The sequence below is a fragment of the Eumetopias jubatus genome, unplaced genomic scaffold (genome assembly GCF_037043125.1).
Source record: "Eumetopias jubatus isolate StellerSeaLion01/CBP00866 unplaced genomic scaffold, mEumJub1_p1.0 scaffold_60, whole genome shotgun sequence".
Classification (NCBI taxonomy): Eukaryota; Metazoa; Chordata; class Mammalia; order Carnivora; family Otariidae; genus Eumetopias; species Eumetopias jubatus.
Genome location: NW_028274866.1, coordinates 639,851 through 664,245, shown reverse-complemented (window position 1 = coordinate 664,245; position 24,395 = coordinate 639,851). Strand labels below are relative to the sequence as shown.

The window sequence follows — 24,395 nt, the reverse complement described above, 5'->3', positions numbered from 1 at the left end:
CCCTAAAAGATGAACAATAATTAGCTATGTGAGAGATGCATGGAACCAAAGGGGGCACTTGAGGCAGTACCATGATTCCCAAAGGTTCAGTCCAAAGGCTGAAATAAATAGTGGGAAAGTAGAAACAAAAACCTTGCAGAGGAAACTTACCAGAAAGAGGAATGAAGCCGACTTAGAGAAAAAACGTGAGAGAAGCTCATTCTTCATAACCTTAACCATGGCATAGCCATTGGAATGTAGTATATATACTTGAATAAATGGATTTAGGTTGAGGTCAGCCTATTGCTCCACTAGCATATTTGCTAAGCACCCTCCTTAGTACGTATCCTGGTGCTACACATGTGAACATACTGATTAATAAGTGCTAGGGATGAAGTTGTTTTATGATAGTTTACAGTTTTTTTAAGATTTTATTTATTTATTTGACAGAGAGAGAGAGCACAAGCAGGGGGAGCAGTAGAGGGAGAGGGAGAAGCAGGCTCCCGACGGAGCAGGGGGCTCGACACGGAACTCGATCCCAGGACCCTGGGATCATGACCTGAACTGAAGGCAGACACTTCACCCAGGCGCCCCAGTTTACAGACAGTTTTGAAACCACCGAGGATTTGAAGTGATAAACAGTAGGGAATCATGGCATGTTGTTGAATGGAAAAATGAAATTACGAAAGTTAGCTTTTGAGGGGTGGTATGAAGTAAATTGATGGATGGTTATCACCCTAGGCAGACAATTGGGAAGCTGTTTAATAAACCAGGTATAGGGGTGCCTGGGTGGCTCAGTTGTTACGCGTCTGCCTTCGGCTCAGGTCGTGATCCCAGGTCCTGGGATCGAGCCCCACATTGGGCTCCCTGCTCGGCAGGGAGCCTGCTTCTCCCTCTCCCTCTCTCACTCCCCCTGTTCGTGTTCCCTCTCTCACTGTCAAATAAATAAATAAATAAAATCTTAAAAAAAAAAAAAGTAAACCAGGTATAAGGCTATATGAAAGTGGACTCAAGAAGAACAAGCAATAGGGGTGCCTGGCTGGCTTAGTCGGTAGAGAATGTGACTCTCGATCTTGGGGTCGTGAGTTTGAGCCCCACATTGGGGGTAGAGTTTACTTAAAAATTTTTTTAAAAAAGGAGAAGAAGCAACAAAAGGTTGAAGGATGCAAGCAAAAGGGTCAGACATGGGGTAACACTACAAGGAAAGCTCCTGACTGAACCTCATGTAATGACACTTTTCTTTCAGGAGGCAGTGTGACATAATGGTTAATATCTTGGTCAAACAAGTCTGATTTCAAATACCAGCTCTGCCACTTAACAACCTGCATGGCATTGTGTATGTTACCTTCTTGAGTCCTATTCATTCATTCAACAACGATTTACCATAACTCGTTGTATGCCAGCTATTTGCTGGGTCTTGGGGACACCTGGTGACCAAAGTGGACACAGTTCCTACCCCCATCAAGTACCCAGGACAATAGCGTAGATGGGCATTAGCTATAATGTAACATATATCCGTACAGATTGTAAGACCAGTAGTGAAAATGTTTTGGATTATTCCCTTTGTCATTTCTGACATTTGATTGCTCTGTATTAAGTTAAAGTTACCAATTTTGGATGTGAAAATTATTTCTCAGTCTGTGTTTTAATACTTGTCACTGTCTCTAATTCAGACCTAATACGGTACATAAATGGAACAAATATGAGTGTTGAACATTTGGCTGATGTTCTTTCTGAGAAAACCAGGAGCAGCAGCTGGGTGGTAGTGTTCAAAGCCCTGGTTACTGTACATCACCTTATGGTGCATGGAAATGAGGTGAGCACGCCGGGTATTCACGTGGTAATCAAAGCACTGTCAGTACATGATCGCAAGATATTCTTGGTTTGTCAAGGCTTATTATCCTTTACTTTGTGACAAGTGGGGGAAGTGAATAGCAATAGGTACTAAAAGGCTGATTTTTGCATTTTTACTTATGAGTATATCTTTGCAATCATTATTGGAGGTACACTGTTTTAGCCACTAGAAAATAAAGTGGGTAATAGAGTGGACATTTCTCTCAATTCTTTAGATTCTTTAGACCAAAGACAGAAAACCCTCAAAGATGTATTGCTTTACTTTACCAGGAGAAACCAGGTGCCTGAGTGGATTACATCATCACCTGTCCACCTCTCCCCACATACACTCTTTGTATTTTACAGAACTGAAATGTTCTTTAACATCAAATTACTTATTCTCCTTTAACATTTTGTCTCAGTAAGCTTTGCATTAACAAATTAGGATTTAGAAATTGAGTGGATTTTGAAACTTCCTATAAAGCAACTAATTATACAGTATGGTATGGATAAAAAGTAGAACTATGTACTTATATGGGAGCTTGGTGGCACAAAAAATGTGGGGGAAAGTATAGAATTTAAAATAAAGCCTTTTGGAGAATGAAATGTTGCCATTTGCAACGACATGGATGGACCTAGAGTGTATTATACTAAGTGAAATAAGTCAGAGAAAGACAAAGACCACATGATTTCACTCATATGTGGAATTTAAGAAACAAAGCAGATAAACATAGGGGAAGGGGGGAAAAAAGAGAGAGAGAGGAAAACAAGCCATAAGAGATTCTTAAAGGTAGAGAACAAACTGAGGGTTGATGGAAGGAGGTGAATGGGGGGGGGGATGGGCTGGATGGGTGATGGGTATTAGGGAGGGCTCTTGTTGTGATGAGCAGTGGGTGTCATATATAAGTGATGGATCACTGAATTCTGCTCCTGAAACCAATATCGCACTGTATGTTAACTAACTAGAATTTAAATACAATACAATAAAATAAAGCCTTTTGGTAGAAATAACATCCTTTGGAAAAAATAGAATGAGATCTTAATCTTACCCCAATATACAAAAATAAACTCCCCATGAATGAAACATCTATAAATGCAAGAACCTAACTTTTAAAATTGAAGAAAATGTAGGAGAATATGCTTATAACATTTGAGTAGGGAAGATACCATAAAGTTGGAATAAGATATTTCCAACATATGTATTACAGAAAAAAGATTAATATTCAAGATACATGACCAGTAAGAAAAAAGCAGTATAGTGGAATAATGCACAAGACAAATGAACAGAGAATTCACAGAAAGGGAAACCAGAATTGCTGATAACCATCTGAGAACGTGCTCAGATAAAATTTAAAATGCATGACAGTATCAAGAGTTGGGAAGGCCTTGAGGAAATGAGAATTCACATACCCTGTGGATGACATGTAAATATTAGTTGCTGGAATTTATGACTGGGGAGAGGAGAGCATTGAGACATGTTTAGTAAAATTGAAAATGCCAAGCCCAGTGACCCAGCACATCCACTTCTTATAGCATATTTATAATAATTAAAAAGTAGAAATCACCTAAATTTCCATCAGTACAGAACAGTTAACTAAAACGAAGTGCATATATAAGATGAAGTACTATATAATGTTACATGGGATGTATACCAATGAGGCTAGATCTCAGAAACAATGCTAATAGAGGAAGTAAGTTGCAGAATGACATTCAGATATAATATTATTTATGTGAATTTAAAAATACTTAATATTTGTCCACGAAACAAATATATCTGAAACTATAAAGAAAATAGACTATAAAGGTTAAAATTATGATAACAGTTACCTCCAGGGGAGGAAAAGGAAATGGAACTTGGGGATGCGCAAAGGGCACTTTAAACTTTATCTATAGAACTTTATTCTTCTTATTTTAAAAATATACTTGAAGCTGTTGTGTTAAAAAGTTAGCTGTTATCATTTCTGGGTAGTGTGGCACCCAGATGTATCAAATTATTTTAAATTTTTCTGCAAATTAAATTATTAAATAGTTTAATGTTCACTATTGAAATAGTTCTGTAATTAATTAAAACTTCTCAAAATAAAAAAGGGGGGAATGGCTAGATAGAAAGTCCTGGGGGCAAAGAGTGTATATTCCCATGAGCTTTAATGTTTAACCCCTTTTTTCTCTGGGAGATATATAGACAGAGGAGAGTTGACAATGCTGCATATTCTTATGTTGCGTAACCCAGGATATGATCATGCTCACCTTAATCAATGCTCCTGAAATAGCTAGAAGCTATATGATAGAATTATGTTAAATATGTATTCACAATGATAAACTCATTAAAGAGCTCCATTTGTGGACAGAAGCTAATTTTATAATTTGGCACATTTGACAGCGTTTTATCCAACATCTGGCATCTAGACACTCTTTGTTCACTCTACACAACTTCCTGGATAAAAGTGTCATAGAAGGTAAGATGATTCTTTGATGGAAATAGTCCATGTGGCAGGGAGGGAAAAGCTCTGTTTTGAAAACCATGCCTGGTTAAAACATGGGGGGTTTGGGAAGGGATGGTGACAGTGGATGGGGAGTTTCAGGAAAATGTTAAGAATTTACAATAGTTTCTGTGGAAATGTGAAAGAAACGGATAAAGTTCAATTATTTCCTCTATTCAGAATTGTCACCATCAACACTACATCATGAGGTGATTTCAAGGCTTTGAGGAAATAAATAATCTTTAGCAGAAAGTGTGAGGAATACTGGACTAGATAATTAGTAAAGTCCATTCTAGCTTTTGTGCTTCAAAGATTTGTTGAGGTATATGGGTGGATGTGAAATGATAAGTCTTTGCATTTATTGACATATTGTAAATGGTTAATACTGGTTAAATTGTAAGAGACTCTTAATCTCAGGAAACAAACTGAGGGTTGCTGGAGGGGTGGGGGGTGGGCGGGATGGGGTGGCTGGGTGATGGACATTGGGGAGGGTATGTGCTATGGTGAGCGCTGTGAATTGTGTAAGACTGATGAATCACAGACCTGTGCCTCTGAAACAAATAAGACATTATATGTTAATTAAACATAATTAAAAAAATAAAATAAATTGGAAATAATGAAGTATTTCATTTTTAGGCTATACTATGTCAACCTTCATCAGACGATATAGCAAGTTCTTGAATGAGAAGTCACTTGCATATAGACTGATCACATCTGACATCACCAAAACCAAGAGAGGGTCAGTAAATATCATTAGTTTGTAAGCAAGAAATACTGAAATACATAAGTCCTCCGATATGTAGTTGACCAAAAACACAGCTTTATTTTAAGATCCTGATGTCACAGTGCTGCTTAAACTCTTAATTACTGATATCATGAATCTCTTTTCTCTTTTATAGGGTGGATGGTATGATGAGAACTATGGATACAAAACAGCTGCTAAACACTCTTCCAGTTATTCAAACTCAGTTTGATGCTCTTCTTAATTTTAATGTAAGAGCTTTATGAATCCTGTTAAACATACTGGTAAATGACGTTGTTTAGCAGTAAGTGGAGAAGGAATTGGTTTAAACTGTGGTGGTAATTGATTACTCTTTTATTTAATTTCCAGGCAAATCCTGATGAACTAACGAATGGTATAGTACATGCTGCTTTCATGCTCCTCTTTAAGGATTCTCTTCGCCTCTTTGCAGCCTATAATGAGGGGATCCTTAATTTGCTAGGTAGGCTAAAGAATAAACATTGCCTAAAAAATAAACTGGTAAGAACCTTTTATCTCTATGTTTAGACTAACGTAGACTACACTTATTTTAAATTCCAAATAGAAGATCCTTTTAAGGTCATATGTATTTTGTTTTATTTTGTTTTAAGATTTATTTATTTATTTATTGAGAGAGAGAGAGAGAGAATGGTAGAGAGAGAGCATGAGAGGGAGGAAGATCAGAGGGAGAAGCAGACTCCCTGCCGAGCAGGGAGCCCGATGCGGGACTCGATCCTGGGACTTCAGGGTCGTGACCTGAGCCGAAGGCAGTCGCTTAACCAACTGAGCCACCCAGGCGCCCGGTCATATGTATTTTAAAATAATGAGACATCATATTGCTTTTTTGGATAGAAATTCCTTGACTAATTAGCCACAGAACTGTATAGTTTTTGTATAAGTGCTAATTGATATTTCCGGGAAATTTCTGTCCTAATTTAGCCTTCATGAATGATTCATTTCATAGGAAGTGTTCTCCGAGCTTCAGTGATTTTTCTTACACTGAAGGAGTATCTAGTACATTTGTAGAGTTATAAAAGAGTAGGCAACACAGCTCGTTCCCTCAAAAAGCTTCAGAGCTTGATGTTAGTAAATAAGATTACAGACTGGAAGTTGTAGAAATTAAACTAAACTATCTGTGTATGCTATTAAATTCTAGATATCTTCCCAGCATCAGTGTTTGGCATATGGTACTTCATAAAAATCTGTTGATTATACGGATTGAATAGTGTTGTTGCTTGCTAAGGCAGAATATAACTGGATTAAAGCTATAATTGTTCTGAACAAGTTAAAATCATATACAGATTCAGCTTAAAATAGAATTATCAGAGTGGAGTGAAACTGGAAAATTGCTGAGATACTGGCTCCTTCATGGTAATTTTTTTTATTTTTAGACAAATATTTTGATATGAGGAAAAACCAATGCAAGGAAAGTTTGGATATTTACATCAAGTTCCTCGAAAGAACAACCAAACTGGTACAGTTCCTGAAAGTTGCGGAGGTATGGAAATCTATTTCTACACAAGGCTTTTCTGCTATTTTCTGTATTAGTTTAATAGCTGGTATAACCGTACCGCCCCCCCCCCGCACAAACACGCAGAAATTGTTAGTATTTTTAACTGCTTTGTAAACAGTGAAACTATACACTAAAATTAAGTAGTTCAAGGATTTTTGTTTGTAGCCATGAAGATAACTGTTGCCAAGCTTATCCTCCTGCCAGAAACAACTCTACAACTGGGCCAAGCTCATATGCCATATGTCTTTTCGGGCAGTGGACAATAGGTCTGTGATCAGTTGAAGAAGGAAACGCATGAGTTGACCCGCACATTTCCCCTGACACTCAGAAGAACCCAAGCAGAATAAATATGTCTAGGCAAGCAGTAGCTGAACTTCTGAAAACCAAAGCAAACCAAACACAATACAATAAAAACAAAACACAACGTATTACTCACAGGAGAACAACAATATGAATAACAGCTGACTTCTGAGTACTTGACAAATTAGAACACATTTGTATAATATCCAAAATGTAGCTTAGCTCTTTCCAGAAAAGCAAAGATTCAATATCTGGCAAGTCTTTTTTTTCTCATAGGTTTATCCTTAGGATGACTATAAGTTTGTGTTTAAGTGTACGAGGCCTACCTTAGCTTGACATGTTTTTCTTGATCAGCTAGGTACTAGCCCAGCAAGGCATTCATGCTTGAGGGGTATTTTCTCTTTTGTGTGCACATTGGTCTCACAGTTACTTTTCTTTGTTGCCACTCCCTGTTGTAATGTGTACTTTCCCCCCCCTCGTTTGTGAATTCAGCAAGTTGGAATTGACCAGAACGACATTCCATATCTTACACAGGTCAGTGTATCTTTCCTATGTGTTTAAATGACTTTTTTGTTGTTACGTATGTGTATTTATTATATTCATAATATATCACCTGAGACTCCATCCTTTGCCATAAACGTACATATGTATTTTCATTTCCTCATGACTAACATACACACATACATACATATGTAGATACATAGACATGTGTTTTCTGCACAGGTCTTTGAGCTGGTGCTTTTATAAAAGAGGCCAGTCCCTGCTGAGTGCTAAAAGGTGACTCGTAGTCGAACAACTAGACTATGCTTTTTTAAATGGGCAGCACTGATCAGTGGAAACAGCAGAATATTTGGGCTCTCAAGCACCTCATTTCCGTTCTCCACGGCTCATTTATGCAGCTGCAAAATGGGTGTAATACTATTGTCTTTCTCATAGCAGTGTTGTGCAAATCAAATGAACTCAGGCTTTTTCCTTCCCTAGAAGCCGCTCATCAGGAATCTCTCGCATGGCAGTGGGTGGGATATGAGGTAGAGGGGTGGCTGGGACGAAGGTCTGGCCACCTGCTTAGGCAGCCTGATGTGCCTTTTGGACTTGCTTGTGCTCTGTCCCACACATGCCATTGGGCTTGAGCAGCCCTTTCCTGCTCTGGGCCCCACACTAATGTGGCATCTGGGATATGGGCCAAAGCATTATTTTCCCTGGGGTGGGAACATGCTGTCTCCAGAACTCAAAGAGGCCTAACAGGTGTTGTGTTTCCTTTTTGATGGTGAGAGGTGCAAGATGCACTACATTATCTTCTATTTTGGATAGAATTTCCTGGTAAATCCCTGGCCACTGGAACCTTAAAAATGTTACCAAAATAGAAGGCCCCTGAATCTTTGTAGGGTTTAGCTCCTACCTTCTGGAACACATGTAGCTTTCCGGGTCTCTATTATACTGGCCACTTCCTGCTCATGCGATCCAGTTAGCATGACATCATGGATATGAGTGGATCAGTGTGATTTTCTGAGGGATAACCAGATGATCTAGACTTCTTCTGATCATAGTATGACAGAATGTTGAAAGAGTTAACACACCCTGGGTCAAAACTGTAAGTGTATACGGTTGTCCATTTCATGCCTACAAGCTCTTTGTGATTTACACTTTTGATAGCAGTGGAAAGCGGAACATTCACACATACCATGCATCTGAGACTACATTAATCTACCTGTGCCAGAGAAACTGTTGTACCTGGCATGTGGCTACAGTTGAATTACTACTTGATTGATTATGCTGTAGTTTGTCATTCTCCAGGGCCTGACTGGTTTGGGGGCCCTAATGGTGAATCACATGGAGATATGATGGGGACCATTTTTATCTTTAAGATTGGCACCAATTTCTGCATCCTCCTGGAAGGTGATTGTGTTTTTATTTACTATTTTGCCTGGAGGGTAGGTGGAGACTATTTAAGATACAGAGATCTCCACCCCACAAGTTACACGCCCCATCGGGATTTTCCCCCACCCACTCCTGGCCTCTAGGTCTCTAACTACAGTTACGTTGCAGCATAGCCCAGAGACTTCAGGACTTTCATGGCCATCCCCCAGCTCTCCCCATCCCGTAAGTTAGGGCTTAAAAGCCCAACCCTGACCTTGGTGTGGCAGGCCTGCCTTGATTGGGACTGGAGGAAGGTGAAGTACTCAGACAGTACCTGGCACAGGTGGTAGTCATATGAAGTCAGAGAGGGTGAAGATGTAGGGGGAGACGGGGGTGGTAGCTTGAGGTCCCCTCAGGAATCATAAGACATTGGATCCAGAGCACTGTGGATGTAGCAGTGGCCTCCAGTAAGAGGATGGAGGAGGCAGGGATAAATGGTCGGTTTGGTGGCAGAGAAGGAGGGACTTTCTGTCTGATGTCTTCTCATACATCTTGAAAGAAATGTGTTTTCTAACATATACACAGCACAAGCATTCCTTCATGTACAGATAAGTACAAAGGGGACTTGTGCTCAGACATTGAGCCCCACTGTTGGATGCAGTAATTCACAGCTTCCCGAATGAAAAATCAGATAGCCAGAACACAGAAAAAGTGAGAATGTCTGGGTGGCTAGGGGAGAAGATGGGATTTCATTGCCCAGAGGCACCTGAACTGGTGGGTATCAATCAACAGTCATTCACAAACACATGCTTGACCCCTTCAGGACGAAGGAGCTATAATGAATGAAACACAGTCCCCGCTCCTGAGTTCCTGAGAAAGACTACAGAAGCATGCCTAGTTAACTCCTAAAATGTAGCCCTCTCTCTGAATTTTCTCCACATTAACCTCAGTTTCTTCAGGTAGGTGGTAGAGGTGGGAAGGGTTCCTTTGCTGAGAACTGCAGTTTGGCCATCATGAGGGCACAGGCAAGCATTAACTGAGCTGGACTTGGCATCTTGGCCTTGGCCTCCTTCACAGCTCAGCGCCTGTGGTCAGAGCTTCAAGGGGAATATCAGACAGAAGGAGTCCCAGGATGGGGGACCACATTTCCCATTGGGCCACCCTCTCTCCTGCTTACCTCAATTCTGGTTCCCAGGATCCCTGAATCAAAAACAAAGTAGATGGCTGTGGGAGAGGCTGTGGAAGACAGGCAAAGCTCTTTGTTGCTGAACTTTCTTGTAGAGTTTCATTCCTTCCTCCGTCAATAAACTCCTTTTACTGGGAACGCTTCCTTATCAGTACGCCAGCCCCTGGCCCTCAGTCAGTACAGAAAGTCATTTGTCATGGCATAGGGTTGGCAGAGCTGCTCCCATCACGTGCTTTCTTGGGGGCCCTGGGAACCCTGGAATGGAGTGAAATGCTGTAGGTTGGCCAGCTTTTCCTTGGTGCTTCCATCAGTCTTTACTATATGAATGGATGCTAAACTGTTAGGTGCAGGCTCACCATTTTAAGGCTCGCCCAAACCCTTGTGTTTTCTTAAAAGGAAATCTCCCCCATTTCTCCAGCTAACCCTTTCTACCTTGATTTCGACATGGTCTGGGGCTCACAGAGCCTCCTCCTGTGAGTGAGCTGTCTCGTGTGTCTGTGTCTGTCCCTCACTGTTCCACCATTCTGTGCTGTTTGTGCTCTGTGGGACTCCCAGAAACTCTGGTGGCAAGCTGTGCTCTGTCTGCCATCTGATGCATCTTTATTGTACACCAGCATAGTTCAAACATACGTCTCTGGGCCGCATCCCTCATTAGAGCTCCAGGGACCCAAACTCAAAAGACCTACCAGATGGTTCCACCCTAATGTATACCTGGATGAATTCTCCTCACTTCACCACAGTGTTTCTGTGGTTTTGGTGGGTGGAGGGTAACTGCGTGCCTCACAAAAGAGGTCCTACAGATTCATATCTATGCTTTCATTGTAAAGTGCCTTGGTGCATTTTAAGTTTTCAGTAGTCCTAAGCAGTGTTCTGCTAACCTTGGGCAGCAGCGTGGCCACAGATTTATAGCTGTCAGTGAATTGTCTGAAAACAACACGGATGAAAAGGATCCTTTCCGGCAAACGTTCAAATTTACTGATAACTGTTGTTATTTTGTTATTTTAGTTACTCTTTGGTAGTTATTTTGTTATATATTTATTGAATGACTGAATGAATGAACCAGAAATACTCTATCCCTTTGGCAACCGTGTGTCTGCCCTAATGAAACTGGCAGTCCCCCTGATCATTTTTGGGTGTCCCATTGCCCCTTCTTGCCCATCTTGTATGCTTGAACATTTGAGGTTCACCCTAGGCTGCAGATGTCCTGGTCTTTCCACCGCTGAGGTGCCTGTGGGCTTCGTAAAGGGACAGATTCTCTAATTCTTCTGTACTCAGCGTGCCCACGTTGTTAAGAGGCATTCCTGGACAGGTCTTCTCCTGGTCCCCACATTTGGCCCAACAGGAGAATCCCTCTGAGCAGGTATCTGCTTGGCTGTGTCATTCTGTCAGCCCCTCTACAACTGAGTGCTATATAGGCCCCTCTGTTATCAGGCCCATGTGTTTGTTGCCCTTCCTTGTGAAGGAGTCAAAAATAATGATTTCAAGTCCAAAAGAGATAGATGTTTTAGCAGTCCTTTGGCCATTTAAAAAAAAATGTACATGAAAGCATAGTTTGAAAATCTGATTTGATATCAAGATGCTGCTTTTCATAATGAATTTGTTTGTAGCAATTGCAGTTGACCCTTGAACAACATGGGTTTGAACTATGCAGGTCCACTTATATGTGGAGTTTTTTCTATAAATATATTGGAAAATTTTTTGGAGATTTGCGACAATTTGAAAAAACTCACAGATGAACTATGTAGCCTACAAATACTGAAAAAATGAAGAAAAAGTTAGGTATTGTTGTAAGATTACAGCACATAATACATAATACATATAACATATAAAATCTGTGTTAATAGACCATTTATGTTATTGGTAAAGCTTCCCAGTCAATAGTAAGCTATCAGTGGCTAAGTTTTGGGGGAGTCAACTGCATAAGGGTGTGTGCCCCTAACTCCCACATTGTTTGAAGGTCAGCTGTATTTACCTTTAATGCCTTTGCTATATAGGTGTCTTAATTTTTGTTCAGAACCTTTTTATGATGTAAGAGAGTATGAATTTGCTTACAACTATCAGAAAATATGTCTTTCACAATAACTTTATCTTCAGGCACCCCACAGTTTACTTGAAGCACTAAAACAGCATTTAGCTTCTTTGGAAGAGAAAAATAACAGTTTGCTTCCTTACAGGTAAGATAATAAATGTCTTAATTTAGATTACTTTTGTTTCTCTCTAAATAATTTCCCTCTTTTTAACAATATGAAAGTGACTAAGTAAATAATAGGCTTTGAACATGCTGGAACACATTTTAAATGATAATATGGAAGAGAGGTTTTCAATCTTTTCTGGGATCCCATACTCTCCACAGGGGTGATATGCTTCCCAAGGAAACATCTTTTATTATGTTGAATGATTCTCAAAGTCAGAAGTTGGGGCTGGAATAAACCCTCTTTTGAAGAATTTGATTTCTTCTCTTAGAGGCTCCTTTAGTGAGAATAACTGTTGTAGACGATTATTTAATATTTACCCACGAAACAGTGTGCATAGTAACACTCAAGATCTGTGTGTATACACATGTATATGCACACACATACACTCTTCTATATAAGAATATATATATATATACCCCCCACCACTCCAGCAACCCTCAGTTTGTTTCCCGAGATTAAGAATTCCTCATATCAGTGAGGTCATAGGATACATGTCTTTCTCTGATTGACTTATTTCGCTTAGCATAAGACCCTCTAGGGAGGGATGGGGTGGCTGGGTGATGGACACTGGGGAGGGTATGTGCTGTGGTCAGTGCTGTGAATTGTGTAAGACTGTTGAATCCCAGACCTGTACCTCTGAAACAAATAATACATTATATGTTAAAAAAAAAAAAAAAGAAGATAGTAGGAAGGGAAAAATGAAGGGGAGGAAATCAGAGGGGGAGACAAGCCATGAGAGACGATGGACTCTGAGAAACAAACTGAGGGTTCTAGAGGGGAGGGGGGCGGGACAATGGGTTAGCCCGGTGATGGGTATTAAAGAGGGCACGTACTGAATGGAGCACTGGGTGTTATACACAAACAATGAATCATGGTACACTACATCAAAAACTAATGATGTAATGTATGGTGATTAACATAACATAATAAAATAAAATTAAAAAAGAATATATATATATACAAATTAAATAATACAAATTTTGAGGTATATCACTTCAAAATGTTCATGTTAGTTATTTCTGAGTGGAAAAATTATGGTTGATTTCATTTTTCTTTTCTTTTTTTTTTTTTTTACTTTTCAGTATTGTTCAAAATTTCTATAAGGCTCATGTATTATTCATTCATTCCACTGTTTAGGTTATATTGATTACAATTGACTTATATTCATGTTCTATTAGACAACAAGTCTGTTGACTGTTTCTTTTCTTTATCATAGATAGATGTATAGTTAGTATATGGTTGGATGGATGGATTAATGGATGGATAAATGGTTGAATTAAGGAAATGTAGGCTCAGCTGGGTAGGATATATGTGATTCTATTTATTCTCCAGTGTATCTCATTTTTCTTGTAATCTTTTAAGTCTCCAGCATGCATTGATTCCCTCTATCCCAAATAATCCAGTTGTGAAAGCTTCAGCAAGCAGCGCTTGGTTTGCAGGTAACATAACTCGATTATATGATTGTATCAGTAATCATTGAAAGCAGAATTAGAGCCTTTAATTCTTCCACTGCTTAACCACCTACTGTGTCTGCTGCCTCTTCCTGAAGTAGTCTTTGACCTAGTGATTTCATTTGTAGGAATTTATCTAATGTATATATTCAGGGTTGTGAAATGATATATGAACAGGGATATCTGTTAACAATGTTGTGATAGCAAAATGACTATCAATAAGGGGCTTGTTTTTATGTACTGAAATGGAATGATCTCCAAGATATATTGTTAAATGGAAAATAAGCAAGGTGTGAAACAAAGTATAGTATGCTCCCATCTTCGTTTTTAAAAACAGAAAAAAGAATATATACGTTTGTATAATTTCTTAAAGAGTACTTCTGGAAAGATATACAAAAAATGAATAAAATGTGCTGCCTCCACGAAGAACGTGGTGGTTCATGTAAAGGGATGGGTAGGAGAGTCCTCACTCTACCATTTTGTAACTTTTGAATTTTGTACTTGCAAATAATTACTGATTAAAAGATAAATTTAATGAAGAAACACACAAATACAGTGTGGTACTTTGTTATGCTTAACATGGAAGTCTTTTATAACCTCTTAAGTTTAGTTTGCCTCATACTTCAGTAGTGTGCTGAATTTTCAGGAATTTTGCAAGCTGGTTGATGTCACACTGGTAACTTGAAATTGGCCATGATGAAAGTATTTACACCACAGAAATGGACAAACACTATAAGACAGGCCTTTTGTTTTTCTTGGAGAGCTGGTTGTTACATGTTTCCTGGCACATGACAGCTCATTATCAGTCATATTCTGTTTTTTAATGGATGATTGTGTTTCAGTGATGTCACTTGATCCTCTAGACACAAATTCATGTAATAATGTTATAGTACCATAGTTTATATTGTTTGAATTAAAGTTTGTTCTTAATTTAACTTGAAGACTTAAACTGTATCTGTTTTAAATGTTTTTACTTTTCTTTTGTATATATACTCTCAATGGACGCAACTTCTGCATTTTCAATGGGTGAGTTTGACCAAAATTTTGAGGAACATAAGTCCTTTGAGTAAAATCCTACTATAGCAAAAGTGGCACGTTTGATTTGTTTCCAAAAGAATGACTGCTTTTCTGAGTTCCCGTGGTTTGGGAATCATTAGTGCTTACAACAGATATTACAAGAAGGGTAAATACAGTTTTTGACAAGTTGTGGCTTCAGTCTGTTGTAAATGTGAGTTCCAAACCAAGTATAGGGGGAATGGGGAGCTACTGCTATTCTTTTATAAAGGCCTGTGGTTTGCCTTTACCCTCATTGCTTGAACCAATTCTGTTGACAATCCTATGATCAGCTGCAAGCACTTTTTTCCTTAAATCACTGATTTAAAAGTACCTGCCATGAAACCGGAGTGCTTGGGTTCAAATTCCATTCTACCATTCATGGATGGTGTGACTTTGGGCAGACCACTTAACCTCTCTGTGCCTCAGCTTCCTGATCCTCATAAGGTTGCTGTCAGGATAAATGAATCAGTACTTCTAGAGTGCTTAGCACAGGGCTTGACCCATGTGTTACTTAGAAGTGCGTTTTAAAATTTCATGTATATGGGAAATGGGGATCTTTTTATCTTATTTTTTATTTTAATTCCAGTATAGTGAACATGCAGTGTTATATTAGTTCCAAGTGTACAATACAGTGATTCAGCACTTTCATACAACACCTGGGGCTCATCAGGACAAGTGCCCTCCTTCATCCCCATCACCTAGCTCACCCACCCTCCACCCACCTCCCCTCTGCTGACCATCAGTGTGTTCTCCATAGTTAAGAGTCCGTTTTGTCTCTCTCTGACTGACTTATTTTGCTTAGCGTAATACTCTCTAGCTCCATCCACGTCATTGCAAATGGCAAGATGTCATTCTTTTTGATGGCTGAGTAATATTTCATTGTGTATATGTACCACATCTTGTTCATCCATTCATCTATCAGTGGACACTGGGACCATTTCCATAATTTGGCTATAGTCAATAATGCTGCTATAATGTAGGGATGCACATATCTGTTTACATTAGTGTTTTTGTATTTTGTGGGTAAATACCCAGTAGTGAGATTACTGGATCATAAGCTAGTCCTATTTTTAACTTTTTGAGGACCCTCCATACTGTTTTCCACAGTGGCTGCACCAGTTTGCATTCCCACCAACACTGCAAGGGGGTTCCTTTTTCTCCACATCTTTGCCAACACCTGTTGTTTCCTGTGTTGTTGATTTTAGCCATTCTGACAGATGTGAGGTGGTATCTCATTGTAGTTTTGATTTGTATTTTCCTGATGCTGAGTGATGTTGAGCAGCTTTTCATGTGTCTGTTGGATATATGGGGATCTTCTAATGATCTTTTTTGCTGCCGAATTCTAGCTTACTTGCACTATGTCAAAGAACCTTCTTTATAATTTCAGTCCTTTGGAATTTGTTGATACTTGCTTCATGGCCCAGCATACAATCATTTTTTTGGTGGAAGTTTTATGTGCACTGGAAAACACTGTATCCTTTAATTGCTGGATACAGTGTTCTGTGTATGTCCATTAGGTTGAGGTTGTTAATTGTGTTGTTCAAATCCTCTGTATTTTCATTATTTTGCCTGCTTGTTCATAGAGTTACTAAGAAAGGTCTGTTAAAATTTCCCTTGTTTCCTCATAAGCTACGTTAAGCACTATTTTTATCCCCCACGCCACTATATGACTCTTGTCAAAGTCACCAGTCACCTCCATGTTGCAGGATCCGATGGTGATTACTTGATCTTCATCTTACTAGGCCCCCTAGTTCATCACTCCCACTTCCTTCAGTTTGCCTATTGGTTTTCTTCTTATGTAACTCTTGGCTCTTTTTTAGACTTTTTTTTTTTTTTTTTTTTTTTACTGATTTTCCCTCATTTCTCTTCTTTATGTATACTTTTTCATTGCCTAGATGACCTCATCCAGACTCAGGGCCTTAAGTACCATTTACATGATAAGGACTCCCAAATTAGTATCTCTAGTTACAGACATTTCTCTTGGACTCCAGAATCATATATCCAAGTGTCTATCCAGTGGTTTCACTTGAATTATCTAATAGGGTTCTACAACTCAATATGTCTAAAACTAAGCTTCTGATATTCCACCCCAAACCTGTTGATTTTACCTTCAAAACATATCTAAACATTGACCACTTCTCACTATCTTCAGTGCTACCACCCTAGTTCAAGTTACCGTCACTTCTTAGCTTCTTCCCTTGCTCTCTACAGTCCATTCTTTACATAGCAGAGTGATCTGATTAAAATACAAGTCAGATGGATCATGTCTCTCCTCTGTTCAAATCCCTCCAGTGGCTTCACCATCTCAGGGAAGGTGGCCTAAGATGGTGGCCTCAGAGTAAAATGCAAAGTCCTTACAATTCTTTACAAGGCCCTGAATTGCCTTTCTGACTCCTCTGATTACTCTGACTCCAGACACATTGGCCTCCTCACTATTCTTCAAATATCCTCCTTCCTGAGGGCCTTTGCTCATGTTGTTCCTTCTGCTGGGTCCACATGGTTCACTTTTCACATACTTTAGGTCTTTACTTAAAAGTCCTCTTCTCAGTGAGCCTTTCCTATGTAAATTTACATACCCCCTCCCCCACCAACATATCATACTTCTTTCTCTGTTGTTTTTCCCTCGGCACTTACCACAATCTAACATATACTTCATTTGTATTGGTTATTTTCTGTCTCCAGTGGAATGTAAGCTACAAGAAGGCAGGGATTTTTATCTTTTTTTTCTTCACTGGTGTATCTTTAGCACCTAGTATGGTGTCTAACAAATCCTCAATTAAAATGTATTTAATGAATAATTTAACATGACTTTATTTAAACTCATTAACCTAAGAACTTGATGTGCTGTTAGTTTGTAACGGGAGGTACATGCATATCATTATTGATATAAATTTGGCTTAGTTTTTCATCTAATTCTGTCTCTTATTTTCAGATTATCTTCCCTATATGACATATTATAACCAACGTTACCTTCGCAAGCCCACAAACCTGTTGGAGCCAGACAGCAATGTGGAAAAATCATAGCAAACAATCTGGATGGCTCACTTGCTAGCCTTGTAGGAAGTAAGCATCTATTTTTAAATCAATATTTCAGATATATATATATATATATACTTAAATGCATTTTAAGAAAAAGTATACAAAAATAATGTAAACTTTGTTTGTTTTATGAAGCAGATCTTAACCTTGGAGAAAGCCCAGTCAACAAGTAAGTTTTTATTATTTAAAAAGGACAGCTGATAATACATACATGTTAGAGGAGGAGACTCATGAGATTAACAACTAGAAAATAATTATTTTAGAATTCGATATAGGAATCATTTGTTACAAAACTCTATAATAATATCCTTCAAAAATTAAAGTAGAAAAGTTACTCTTTATATACTATCCCAGTTTTTGTAGGTGAAGTTCTTGGTTAAAGTGCAACGTATTATGTATTGCATGGTTCTCATCCCTTCATGGTTCATCTGAAGGATCTTCTTTTTCTAAGCGTGTCTTAAATATTGGCATTTCTCAAAGTTTTTGTACTTTTGGTTCTTTTCTTACTTTATTATATAGACTGTACTAAATGAATAATACTTATTTTTTATTTTATTAAACAAAGACAATAAAACCACCAGTTGGAGCTCCTCAGCATCTTAAGATAATCAATGTTACTTCCGTGTGTGAATCCCTACATTTTCAGGCAAAAAAAACTCCAAAAAGCAGGCAAATGGAAACCAAAGGAAGGCAGAAGTGATAATATTAACAACAAACACTGTGGAATGTAAGTTTAAAATCACTAAACAGAATAAGGAAGGATATCATACAATGATAAAAGACACTTATTATGGAGGCACTGTTTTGTGTACACACAAATTTAAATATATAAGGTAAAAATTATTAGAAATACATGAAGAACTTGAGAAAAATACATAATAAATAATAATCCTGAGTGTGTGCACACACACATACACACACAATGTTTATTTTCTTCAGAGCAACCAAAAAAGAAAAACATGACAAAAAAAACTAAAGAATTTTACAGGCTACATTCTGTCATAATCTAATGAAATCAGAACTTGTTAATAAAAAACTGAGCATGAAAATCTTAACTATAAGTTTAAAAATATGATCCTTTGCCAAAGAGGAAATACATAGTTTGATAACTATCAAAAGCTAAACTCAGAGGAAAATTTCTTCACTGTAAAAAAGAGAAATTAATAAGAATTAGTTTCTATCTTAAGAAATCTATGTAAAATTATAAAAAAACAAATTAGATAAAATTTATAAAGATAAAAGCTCAGATTAAGAAAATTGCAAACAAAAAAATAAATGCAAAACTTATTTCTTTGTAAAGTCCAATAAAAGAGGATCCTCTGACTAAGCAGAAAAGAGTGTAAAAGTATAACAACATGAAGATTAAGAGGGCTGACACAACCACAGGTGTAGGCGAGACTAAAATAAAAGCAAATACTTTATGCAAGAGTTTGGCAACAACATATTTGAAAATTGGGAGTAAATTGATGATTTCCAAGCAAAATATAAACAAAATTCATCCAAGAGACATGTATGGACCAAATACCACATCAGGTGGTTTTTTTTTTTTTTTTTTTTTTAGTGTGATGTTATTTATTTATTTATTTACTTATTTATTTTTTAAAGATTTTATTTATTATTTATTTTTTTAAATTTTATTTTATGATGTTATGTTAGTCACCATAGAATACATCATTAGTTTTTGATGCAGTGATCCACGATTCATTGTTCGCGCATAACACCCAGTGCCCCGTGCAGAACGTGCCCTCCTGAATACCCATCACCGGGCTAACCCCTCCCCCCTCCCCCCTCCCCCCTCCCCTCTAGAACCCTCAGTCTGTTTCTCAGAGTCCACAGTCTCTCCTGGTTCGTCTCCCCCTCCGATTCCCGCCCCCCCTTCATTTTTCCCTTCCTTCTCCTGATGTCCTCTATGCTCTTCCTCATGTTCCACAAATAAGTGAAACCATGTGATAATTGTCTTTCTCTGCTTGACTTACTTCACTGAGCATCATCTCCTCCAGTCCCATCCACACATAAGTTTTTAAAAAGGAATTATAGAAACACCTCATCTGAGATGGTAGTACTGGAGGTGGTATAGTGAAAAGCAGATGCGTCTGAGACATGTTTTGAAGGTAGAGTTGATAGCACCTGCTATTAGAGGTGAGGGAAAGAGGATTAGGGATGGTGCTTAAATTTTTGGTTTGAGCTACTACATGGATGGTAATGTCACATATCGTGATGGGAAAGATTGAAGGAAAAACAGTTTGAGTTGGTAAGTTGAATTAAGCATTCTCTTTTGACATGTTATATTTCAGATATGTATGAGACATCTAAGAGGTAGGTAAGCATAGGAGTCTGGATTTTAGAGCTGGAGCTAAAAGCCTTAAGGGCTTGATCACTTCATCTTGGTAGAGAATAAAGAGGATAATGGTAGGTCCAGAACTGAACTTTGAAACATCCTAATATTGTAGGGATTGAACAGAAAAGGTTAAAGTGTCAAGAATTGAGGAAAACAAAGCACAAACAATGAATCAGGAGTAAGTGTAACTCTGGATCTTTAATAACACTAGAAGCTAGAATACAGTACTTCAATCTGTTAAAAATTCTTAGTGGAATTTATTTTCAGTCTAGAATTTTGTACTCGGACAAGCTCTCAACCAAATGCAAGAGTTAAATAGACATTTTCAAAATTCAAAAAAAATCTAAAAAAATTACCTACCGTGCACCTTTGCTCAGGAAGCTCCTACAGGGTATGCTCTAAGAAAAGAGAGAAGTAAAACTAAGAGAGAGAAGCACATGGGGTTCAGGGAAAAAGAGAGCCCTACTGCAGTGAGAGGTGGGGAGCATTCCTGATACAGCAACGATGGAAATTCCAGGGTGACATTTGTACAATTGGCCTAGAGAGATTGGAACAGAAGGATATAGAACTCCAAGAGAGATGTCTCCAGGAAAAGAATCCTTCAACTTGAGATAGTTATTATTTCCACTAGACCATAAGCTCCATGAAGGTAGGTATTTTCATCCGTTTTATATATTTTAAGCACCAAGAATAGTGCCTGGCACCTAGTAGATGTTTAATGGATATTTGTTGAATGAATGCAATGAATCCACATTTCCCATGTGAGAAAACTGAGATATGGAGATTCTGTAACTTGCCCAACCTTATACAGTTATTAAGTGCCTGACGTGGGATTTGAACCTAGGCAATCTTGCTCTAGAGTCAGGGCCATTAACCTCCTTAGTGGTCTCATATATACATAAACTAGATGTGGGGGGCCCTGGGGGGCTCGGTGGTTAAGCGTCAGCCTTAGACTTGGGTCATGATCTCCAGGTCCTGGGATTGAGCCCCACGTTGGGCTCCCAGCTCAGCGGGGAGCCTGCTTCTCCCTCTCCCTCTGCTCTCCCCCTACCTGTGCGCTCTCTGTCTCTGTTTCTGCATCTCTCTCAAATGAATAAATAAAATCTTTTTTTAAAAAATAAAGATGTAGATGTGGAAAGGTCGGAGGGGAAGTAGGATATGGTGTAAGTGATAGATCTTCCAAAGAAAATCAATAATGTCTAAAACTTATAAGTTAAGATACAGTAGTATAGGCATATTTTTATTAGGATTATGGAATTAAATACCATAAAGAAAAGAGTGGCTACCTTTTGGAAGGGGAATTGGTGACTGATGCTTCTGGTTTTGGATCTGTTAGCATTAAGACTTTTTAAACTCTGTATCATGTAGATAAAACTTAAATTTATCTAAGTCAAATGACAAATATGGAATAAATAGGAGCTTTTAGAGACAAGAACCATAAGAGTTTGTTTCCTTTTCATTCTATTTATTCTCATATGATATATTTTCTATCTAGTATTATTTATTCTCCTAAATAACTTTAATTCTATGAAGTGGATAGGTAAGGCATTGTTTATCCCCATTTTACAAGTAAAGGAAGAAGTTACTTAATCAAGGTTACACAGCTAGTGAATAGCCTCGTGGGGCTCAGAATGTAATACTTCTGCCTCTTACCCTAGTGCCCCTTGACCTACTACCATGAGGGTATACTAGTTTTTTTCTCCAGATACACTATTAAGATAGTTTAGAATAAAAGATATTCACTCAAGTCCCTTTATTTATGGGAAACTGCTACTATTGAATTCTTTCTATTAACTCTCAAACTTTATTACTGGGAAATTTAAACTTGGCATTATCTAGCAAAAACCAGTAGAAACTTTTAGTTTTGAAATGATAACTTAATTTCATATACAAAACAGCCAATGGTCTTTTTTTTTGGCGTTGTTTTGTGATTCCTTCCTATTATCTCTTATCTGTTGAGAAGCATGAACATTGTCTCAAGGGCTATATCCTGACTTTATGTTAAAATGGTAGATGTGTCATTCTCCAAAATGGGCTGATTTATATATCCCATCTTAGATCAGACATGAAGTGGCCTCAGCCTTCAGAGATGGAAATTGCTGATGGAATGAAGTGGCAGTTGAATACCTACACCTGCACATCAACCCTCTGGAAACATATTTCTATTCCTTCTGTTTCCCACATGGTAATGTTTATTAGGTATTATTACCTAGAATGCTAGAATGGGAGCAGTAGATCAAAAGAAAGAGATTTGAGAGCTAGAACTGACAGGAGTTGCTAATAGATTGGAAGTTGAAATATGGGTCCCCAATAAATTATCTGCAATTCTAAAATTAAAAAAGCTCCAGAAAACAAGGGTTTTTGTTTGGTTAAGTTTGCAGCAAACTCTTTTGGCTGCAAAACTTTACCTGAACTCGGATGAGGCTGTAGTTATTATTTATCTAACTGTAAATATTCACACATGAATTTTGCATTTGTGTTTTGCTACAGAGATATTAATGTGTTTGATTAACAGGGTGCTATTCCAGCCCCCCCCGGGGTGTTACTAATGTATTCTTTGTGTTCTCTCTAAATTATTTTTCCAAAATACAAAACATTTTGAATTCCAAAATACATTTGGCCCCAAGGGCTTAAGGATGTGGACCTGTGCTATTTGTATATGATTTTGCTTTAAAACTTCATTGGTCCAATGATATAACAAACTGCATATTATCTATTGAGTACATGTAGTGACTTTTTTTCCTAATATGCAGCTAAGGTGCGTTCTAGGAATAAGAATTTTGAGAGGATTTGGGAAACAGGAGTAAGTAATTTCAAAATGTACTGAGGAAAGGTGTGGCTGTGCTGCTTCATAGTGGACACAGATGACTAAGAACCTAGAAAGGTTCTTAGCAAGGAAATTTTTGGGTTTGGAATAAATAGGAAGAAGTGTAGAAACAACCTAACAGTTGGGGTCAAATTACGTTAGAAAAGCTATTAATATTATTCCCTTATTTTCCTTTAAATGGCTGCAAGATCTGGTGATTTCCATTCTTTCATTCTTGATATTGGTGATTTGTGTCTTCTGTTTTTGGCAATCTTGCTACAGAGTTATCAATTTTGTTGAACATATCAAAGAACCAACTTTTAGTTTTATTGAATTTTCTCTATTGGTTTTCTGTTTTTAATTGTATTGATTTCTGCTTTTATCTTTGTTATTTCCCTCCTTCTGCTTGATTTGAGCTTATTTTGCTCTTCTCCTAGTTTCTGAAGAAAGAAGTTTGGATAATGGATTTGATACTTTTCTAATATATTGTTTAATGGTATAAAACTCCCACTAAGTCCCTGCTTTAGATGTTTTATTTCCATTTTTGTCCAGTTCAGTGTATTTTTAATTTCTTTTTGACTCAGAGATTATTTAGAGGTATGTTGTTTAATTTCTAAGCATTGGAAGTTTTTTTGTTATGATTTTATTATTGACTTCTGATTTAATTCTTCTATGGTCAGAGAAAGTATGTTGTATGCTTTAAGTTCTTTTAAATTTGTTAAATTTGATTTATAACCCAGGGTATGGTCTATTTTGGCGAACATTCTGTGAACACCTAAAAACACATGTATTCTGCTGTTGTTGGGTGGAATGTTCCATAAATGTCAATTAGGTCCTGATGTGTTTATATTTAGGGCTACCATTTTGTTATTTTCTGGTTTTTTCCCTCTGTTCATCGTCATTGTTGTTCCTCTGTCTCTTCTTTCTTGCCTTCTTTTGGATTCTTTGAATATATTTTGGAATAGTATTTCATTTTAATTTCTATGTTGTGATTTGGACTATATCTCTCTGTATGGTTTTTTAGTGTGTGCTCTAGCATGTACAAAATACATACTTTTCATAGTCCATTTAGAATAAAAATTTTACTATTTCAATTGGAGTGTAAAAGCATTAGCACCATACAGGTCCCCTTACCTTCCTCCTTTTATGTTACATTGAAAAGACCAATCAGACAATCTTACACTTTTTGCAGAACTCAAGAATGGGAGAATAGCCTGTTATATCTACTGAGATACTTACCATCTCTGTTGCTCTTCCTTCATTTCTGATATTCCAAATCTCCTTCTAGTATCATTTCCTTTCTACCTGAAGAACATCCATTAGCAATTCTGGCTATGAATTCTCTTATTTTTCCTTCATTTGAGAATGGCTTCATTTCACCTTTAATCCTAAAGCAATTTTTAAAAATTTTTTATTGTTATGTTAATCACCATACATTACATCATTAGTTTTTGATGTAGTGTTACAATCTTAAAGCAATTTTTACTGGATACAGAATTCTGGAGTGACAGTTCTTTTCTTTTAGCAGTTGAAAGATGGGCTACTTTATTCTGGCTTCATGGTTTCTGGTGAAAAATCCTTATTCTGCCTTCATGGTTTCTG

The 24,395-nt window shown here is 37.7% G+C and overlaps 1 protein-coding gene across 1 annotated transcript in view; it reads left to right on the top strand.

Annotated features, from left to right (window-relative positions):
* The window catches only part of LOC148161795 (uncharacterized), a 45,275-nt gene that overhangs the window by 769 nt on the left and 20,111 nt on the right, over positions 1 to 24,395 (top strand). Inside the window, exons 2-13 of the mRNA XM_088020565.1 lie at positions 1,653 to 1,795; positions 4,193 to 4,268; positions 4,929 to 5,031; positions 5,192 to 5,285; positions 5,404 to 5,515; positions 6,444 to 6,550; positions 7,358 to 7,399; positions 12,003 to 12,082; positions 13,466 to 13,542; positions 17,590 to 17,673; positions 17,788 to 17,818; positions 22,046 to 22,172. Coding sequence (XP_087876691.1) covers positions 1,653 to 1,795; positions 4,193 to 4,268; positions 4,929 to 5,031; positions 5,192 to 5,285; positions 5,404 to 5,515; positions 6,444 to 6,550; positions 7,358 to 7,399; positions 12,003 to 12,082; positions 13,466 to 13,542; positions 17,590 to 17,673; positions 17,788 to 17,818; positions 22,046 to 22,172 — 1,076 coding nt within the window. The remainder of the gene's footprint in view (positions 1 to 1,652; positions 1,796 to 4,192; positions 4,269 to 4,928; positions 5,032 to 5,191; positions 5,286 to 5,403; positions 5,516 to 6,443; positions 6,551 to 7,357; positions 7,400 to 12,002; positions 12,083 to 13,465; positions 13,543 to 17,589; positions 17,674 to 17,787; positions 17,819 to 22,045; positions 22,173 to 24,395) is intronic.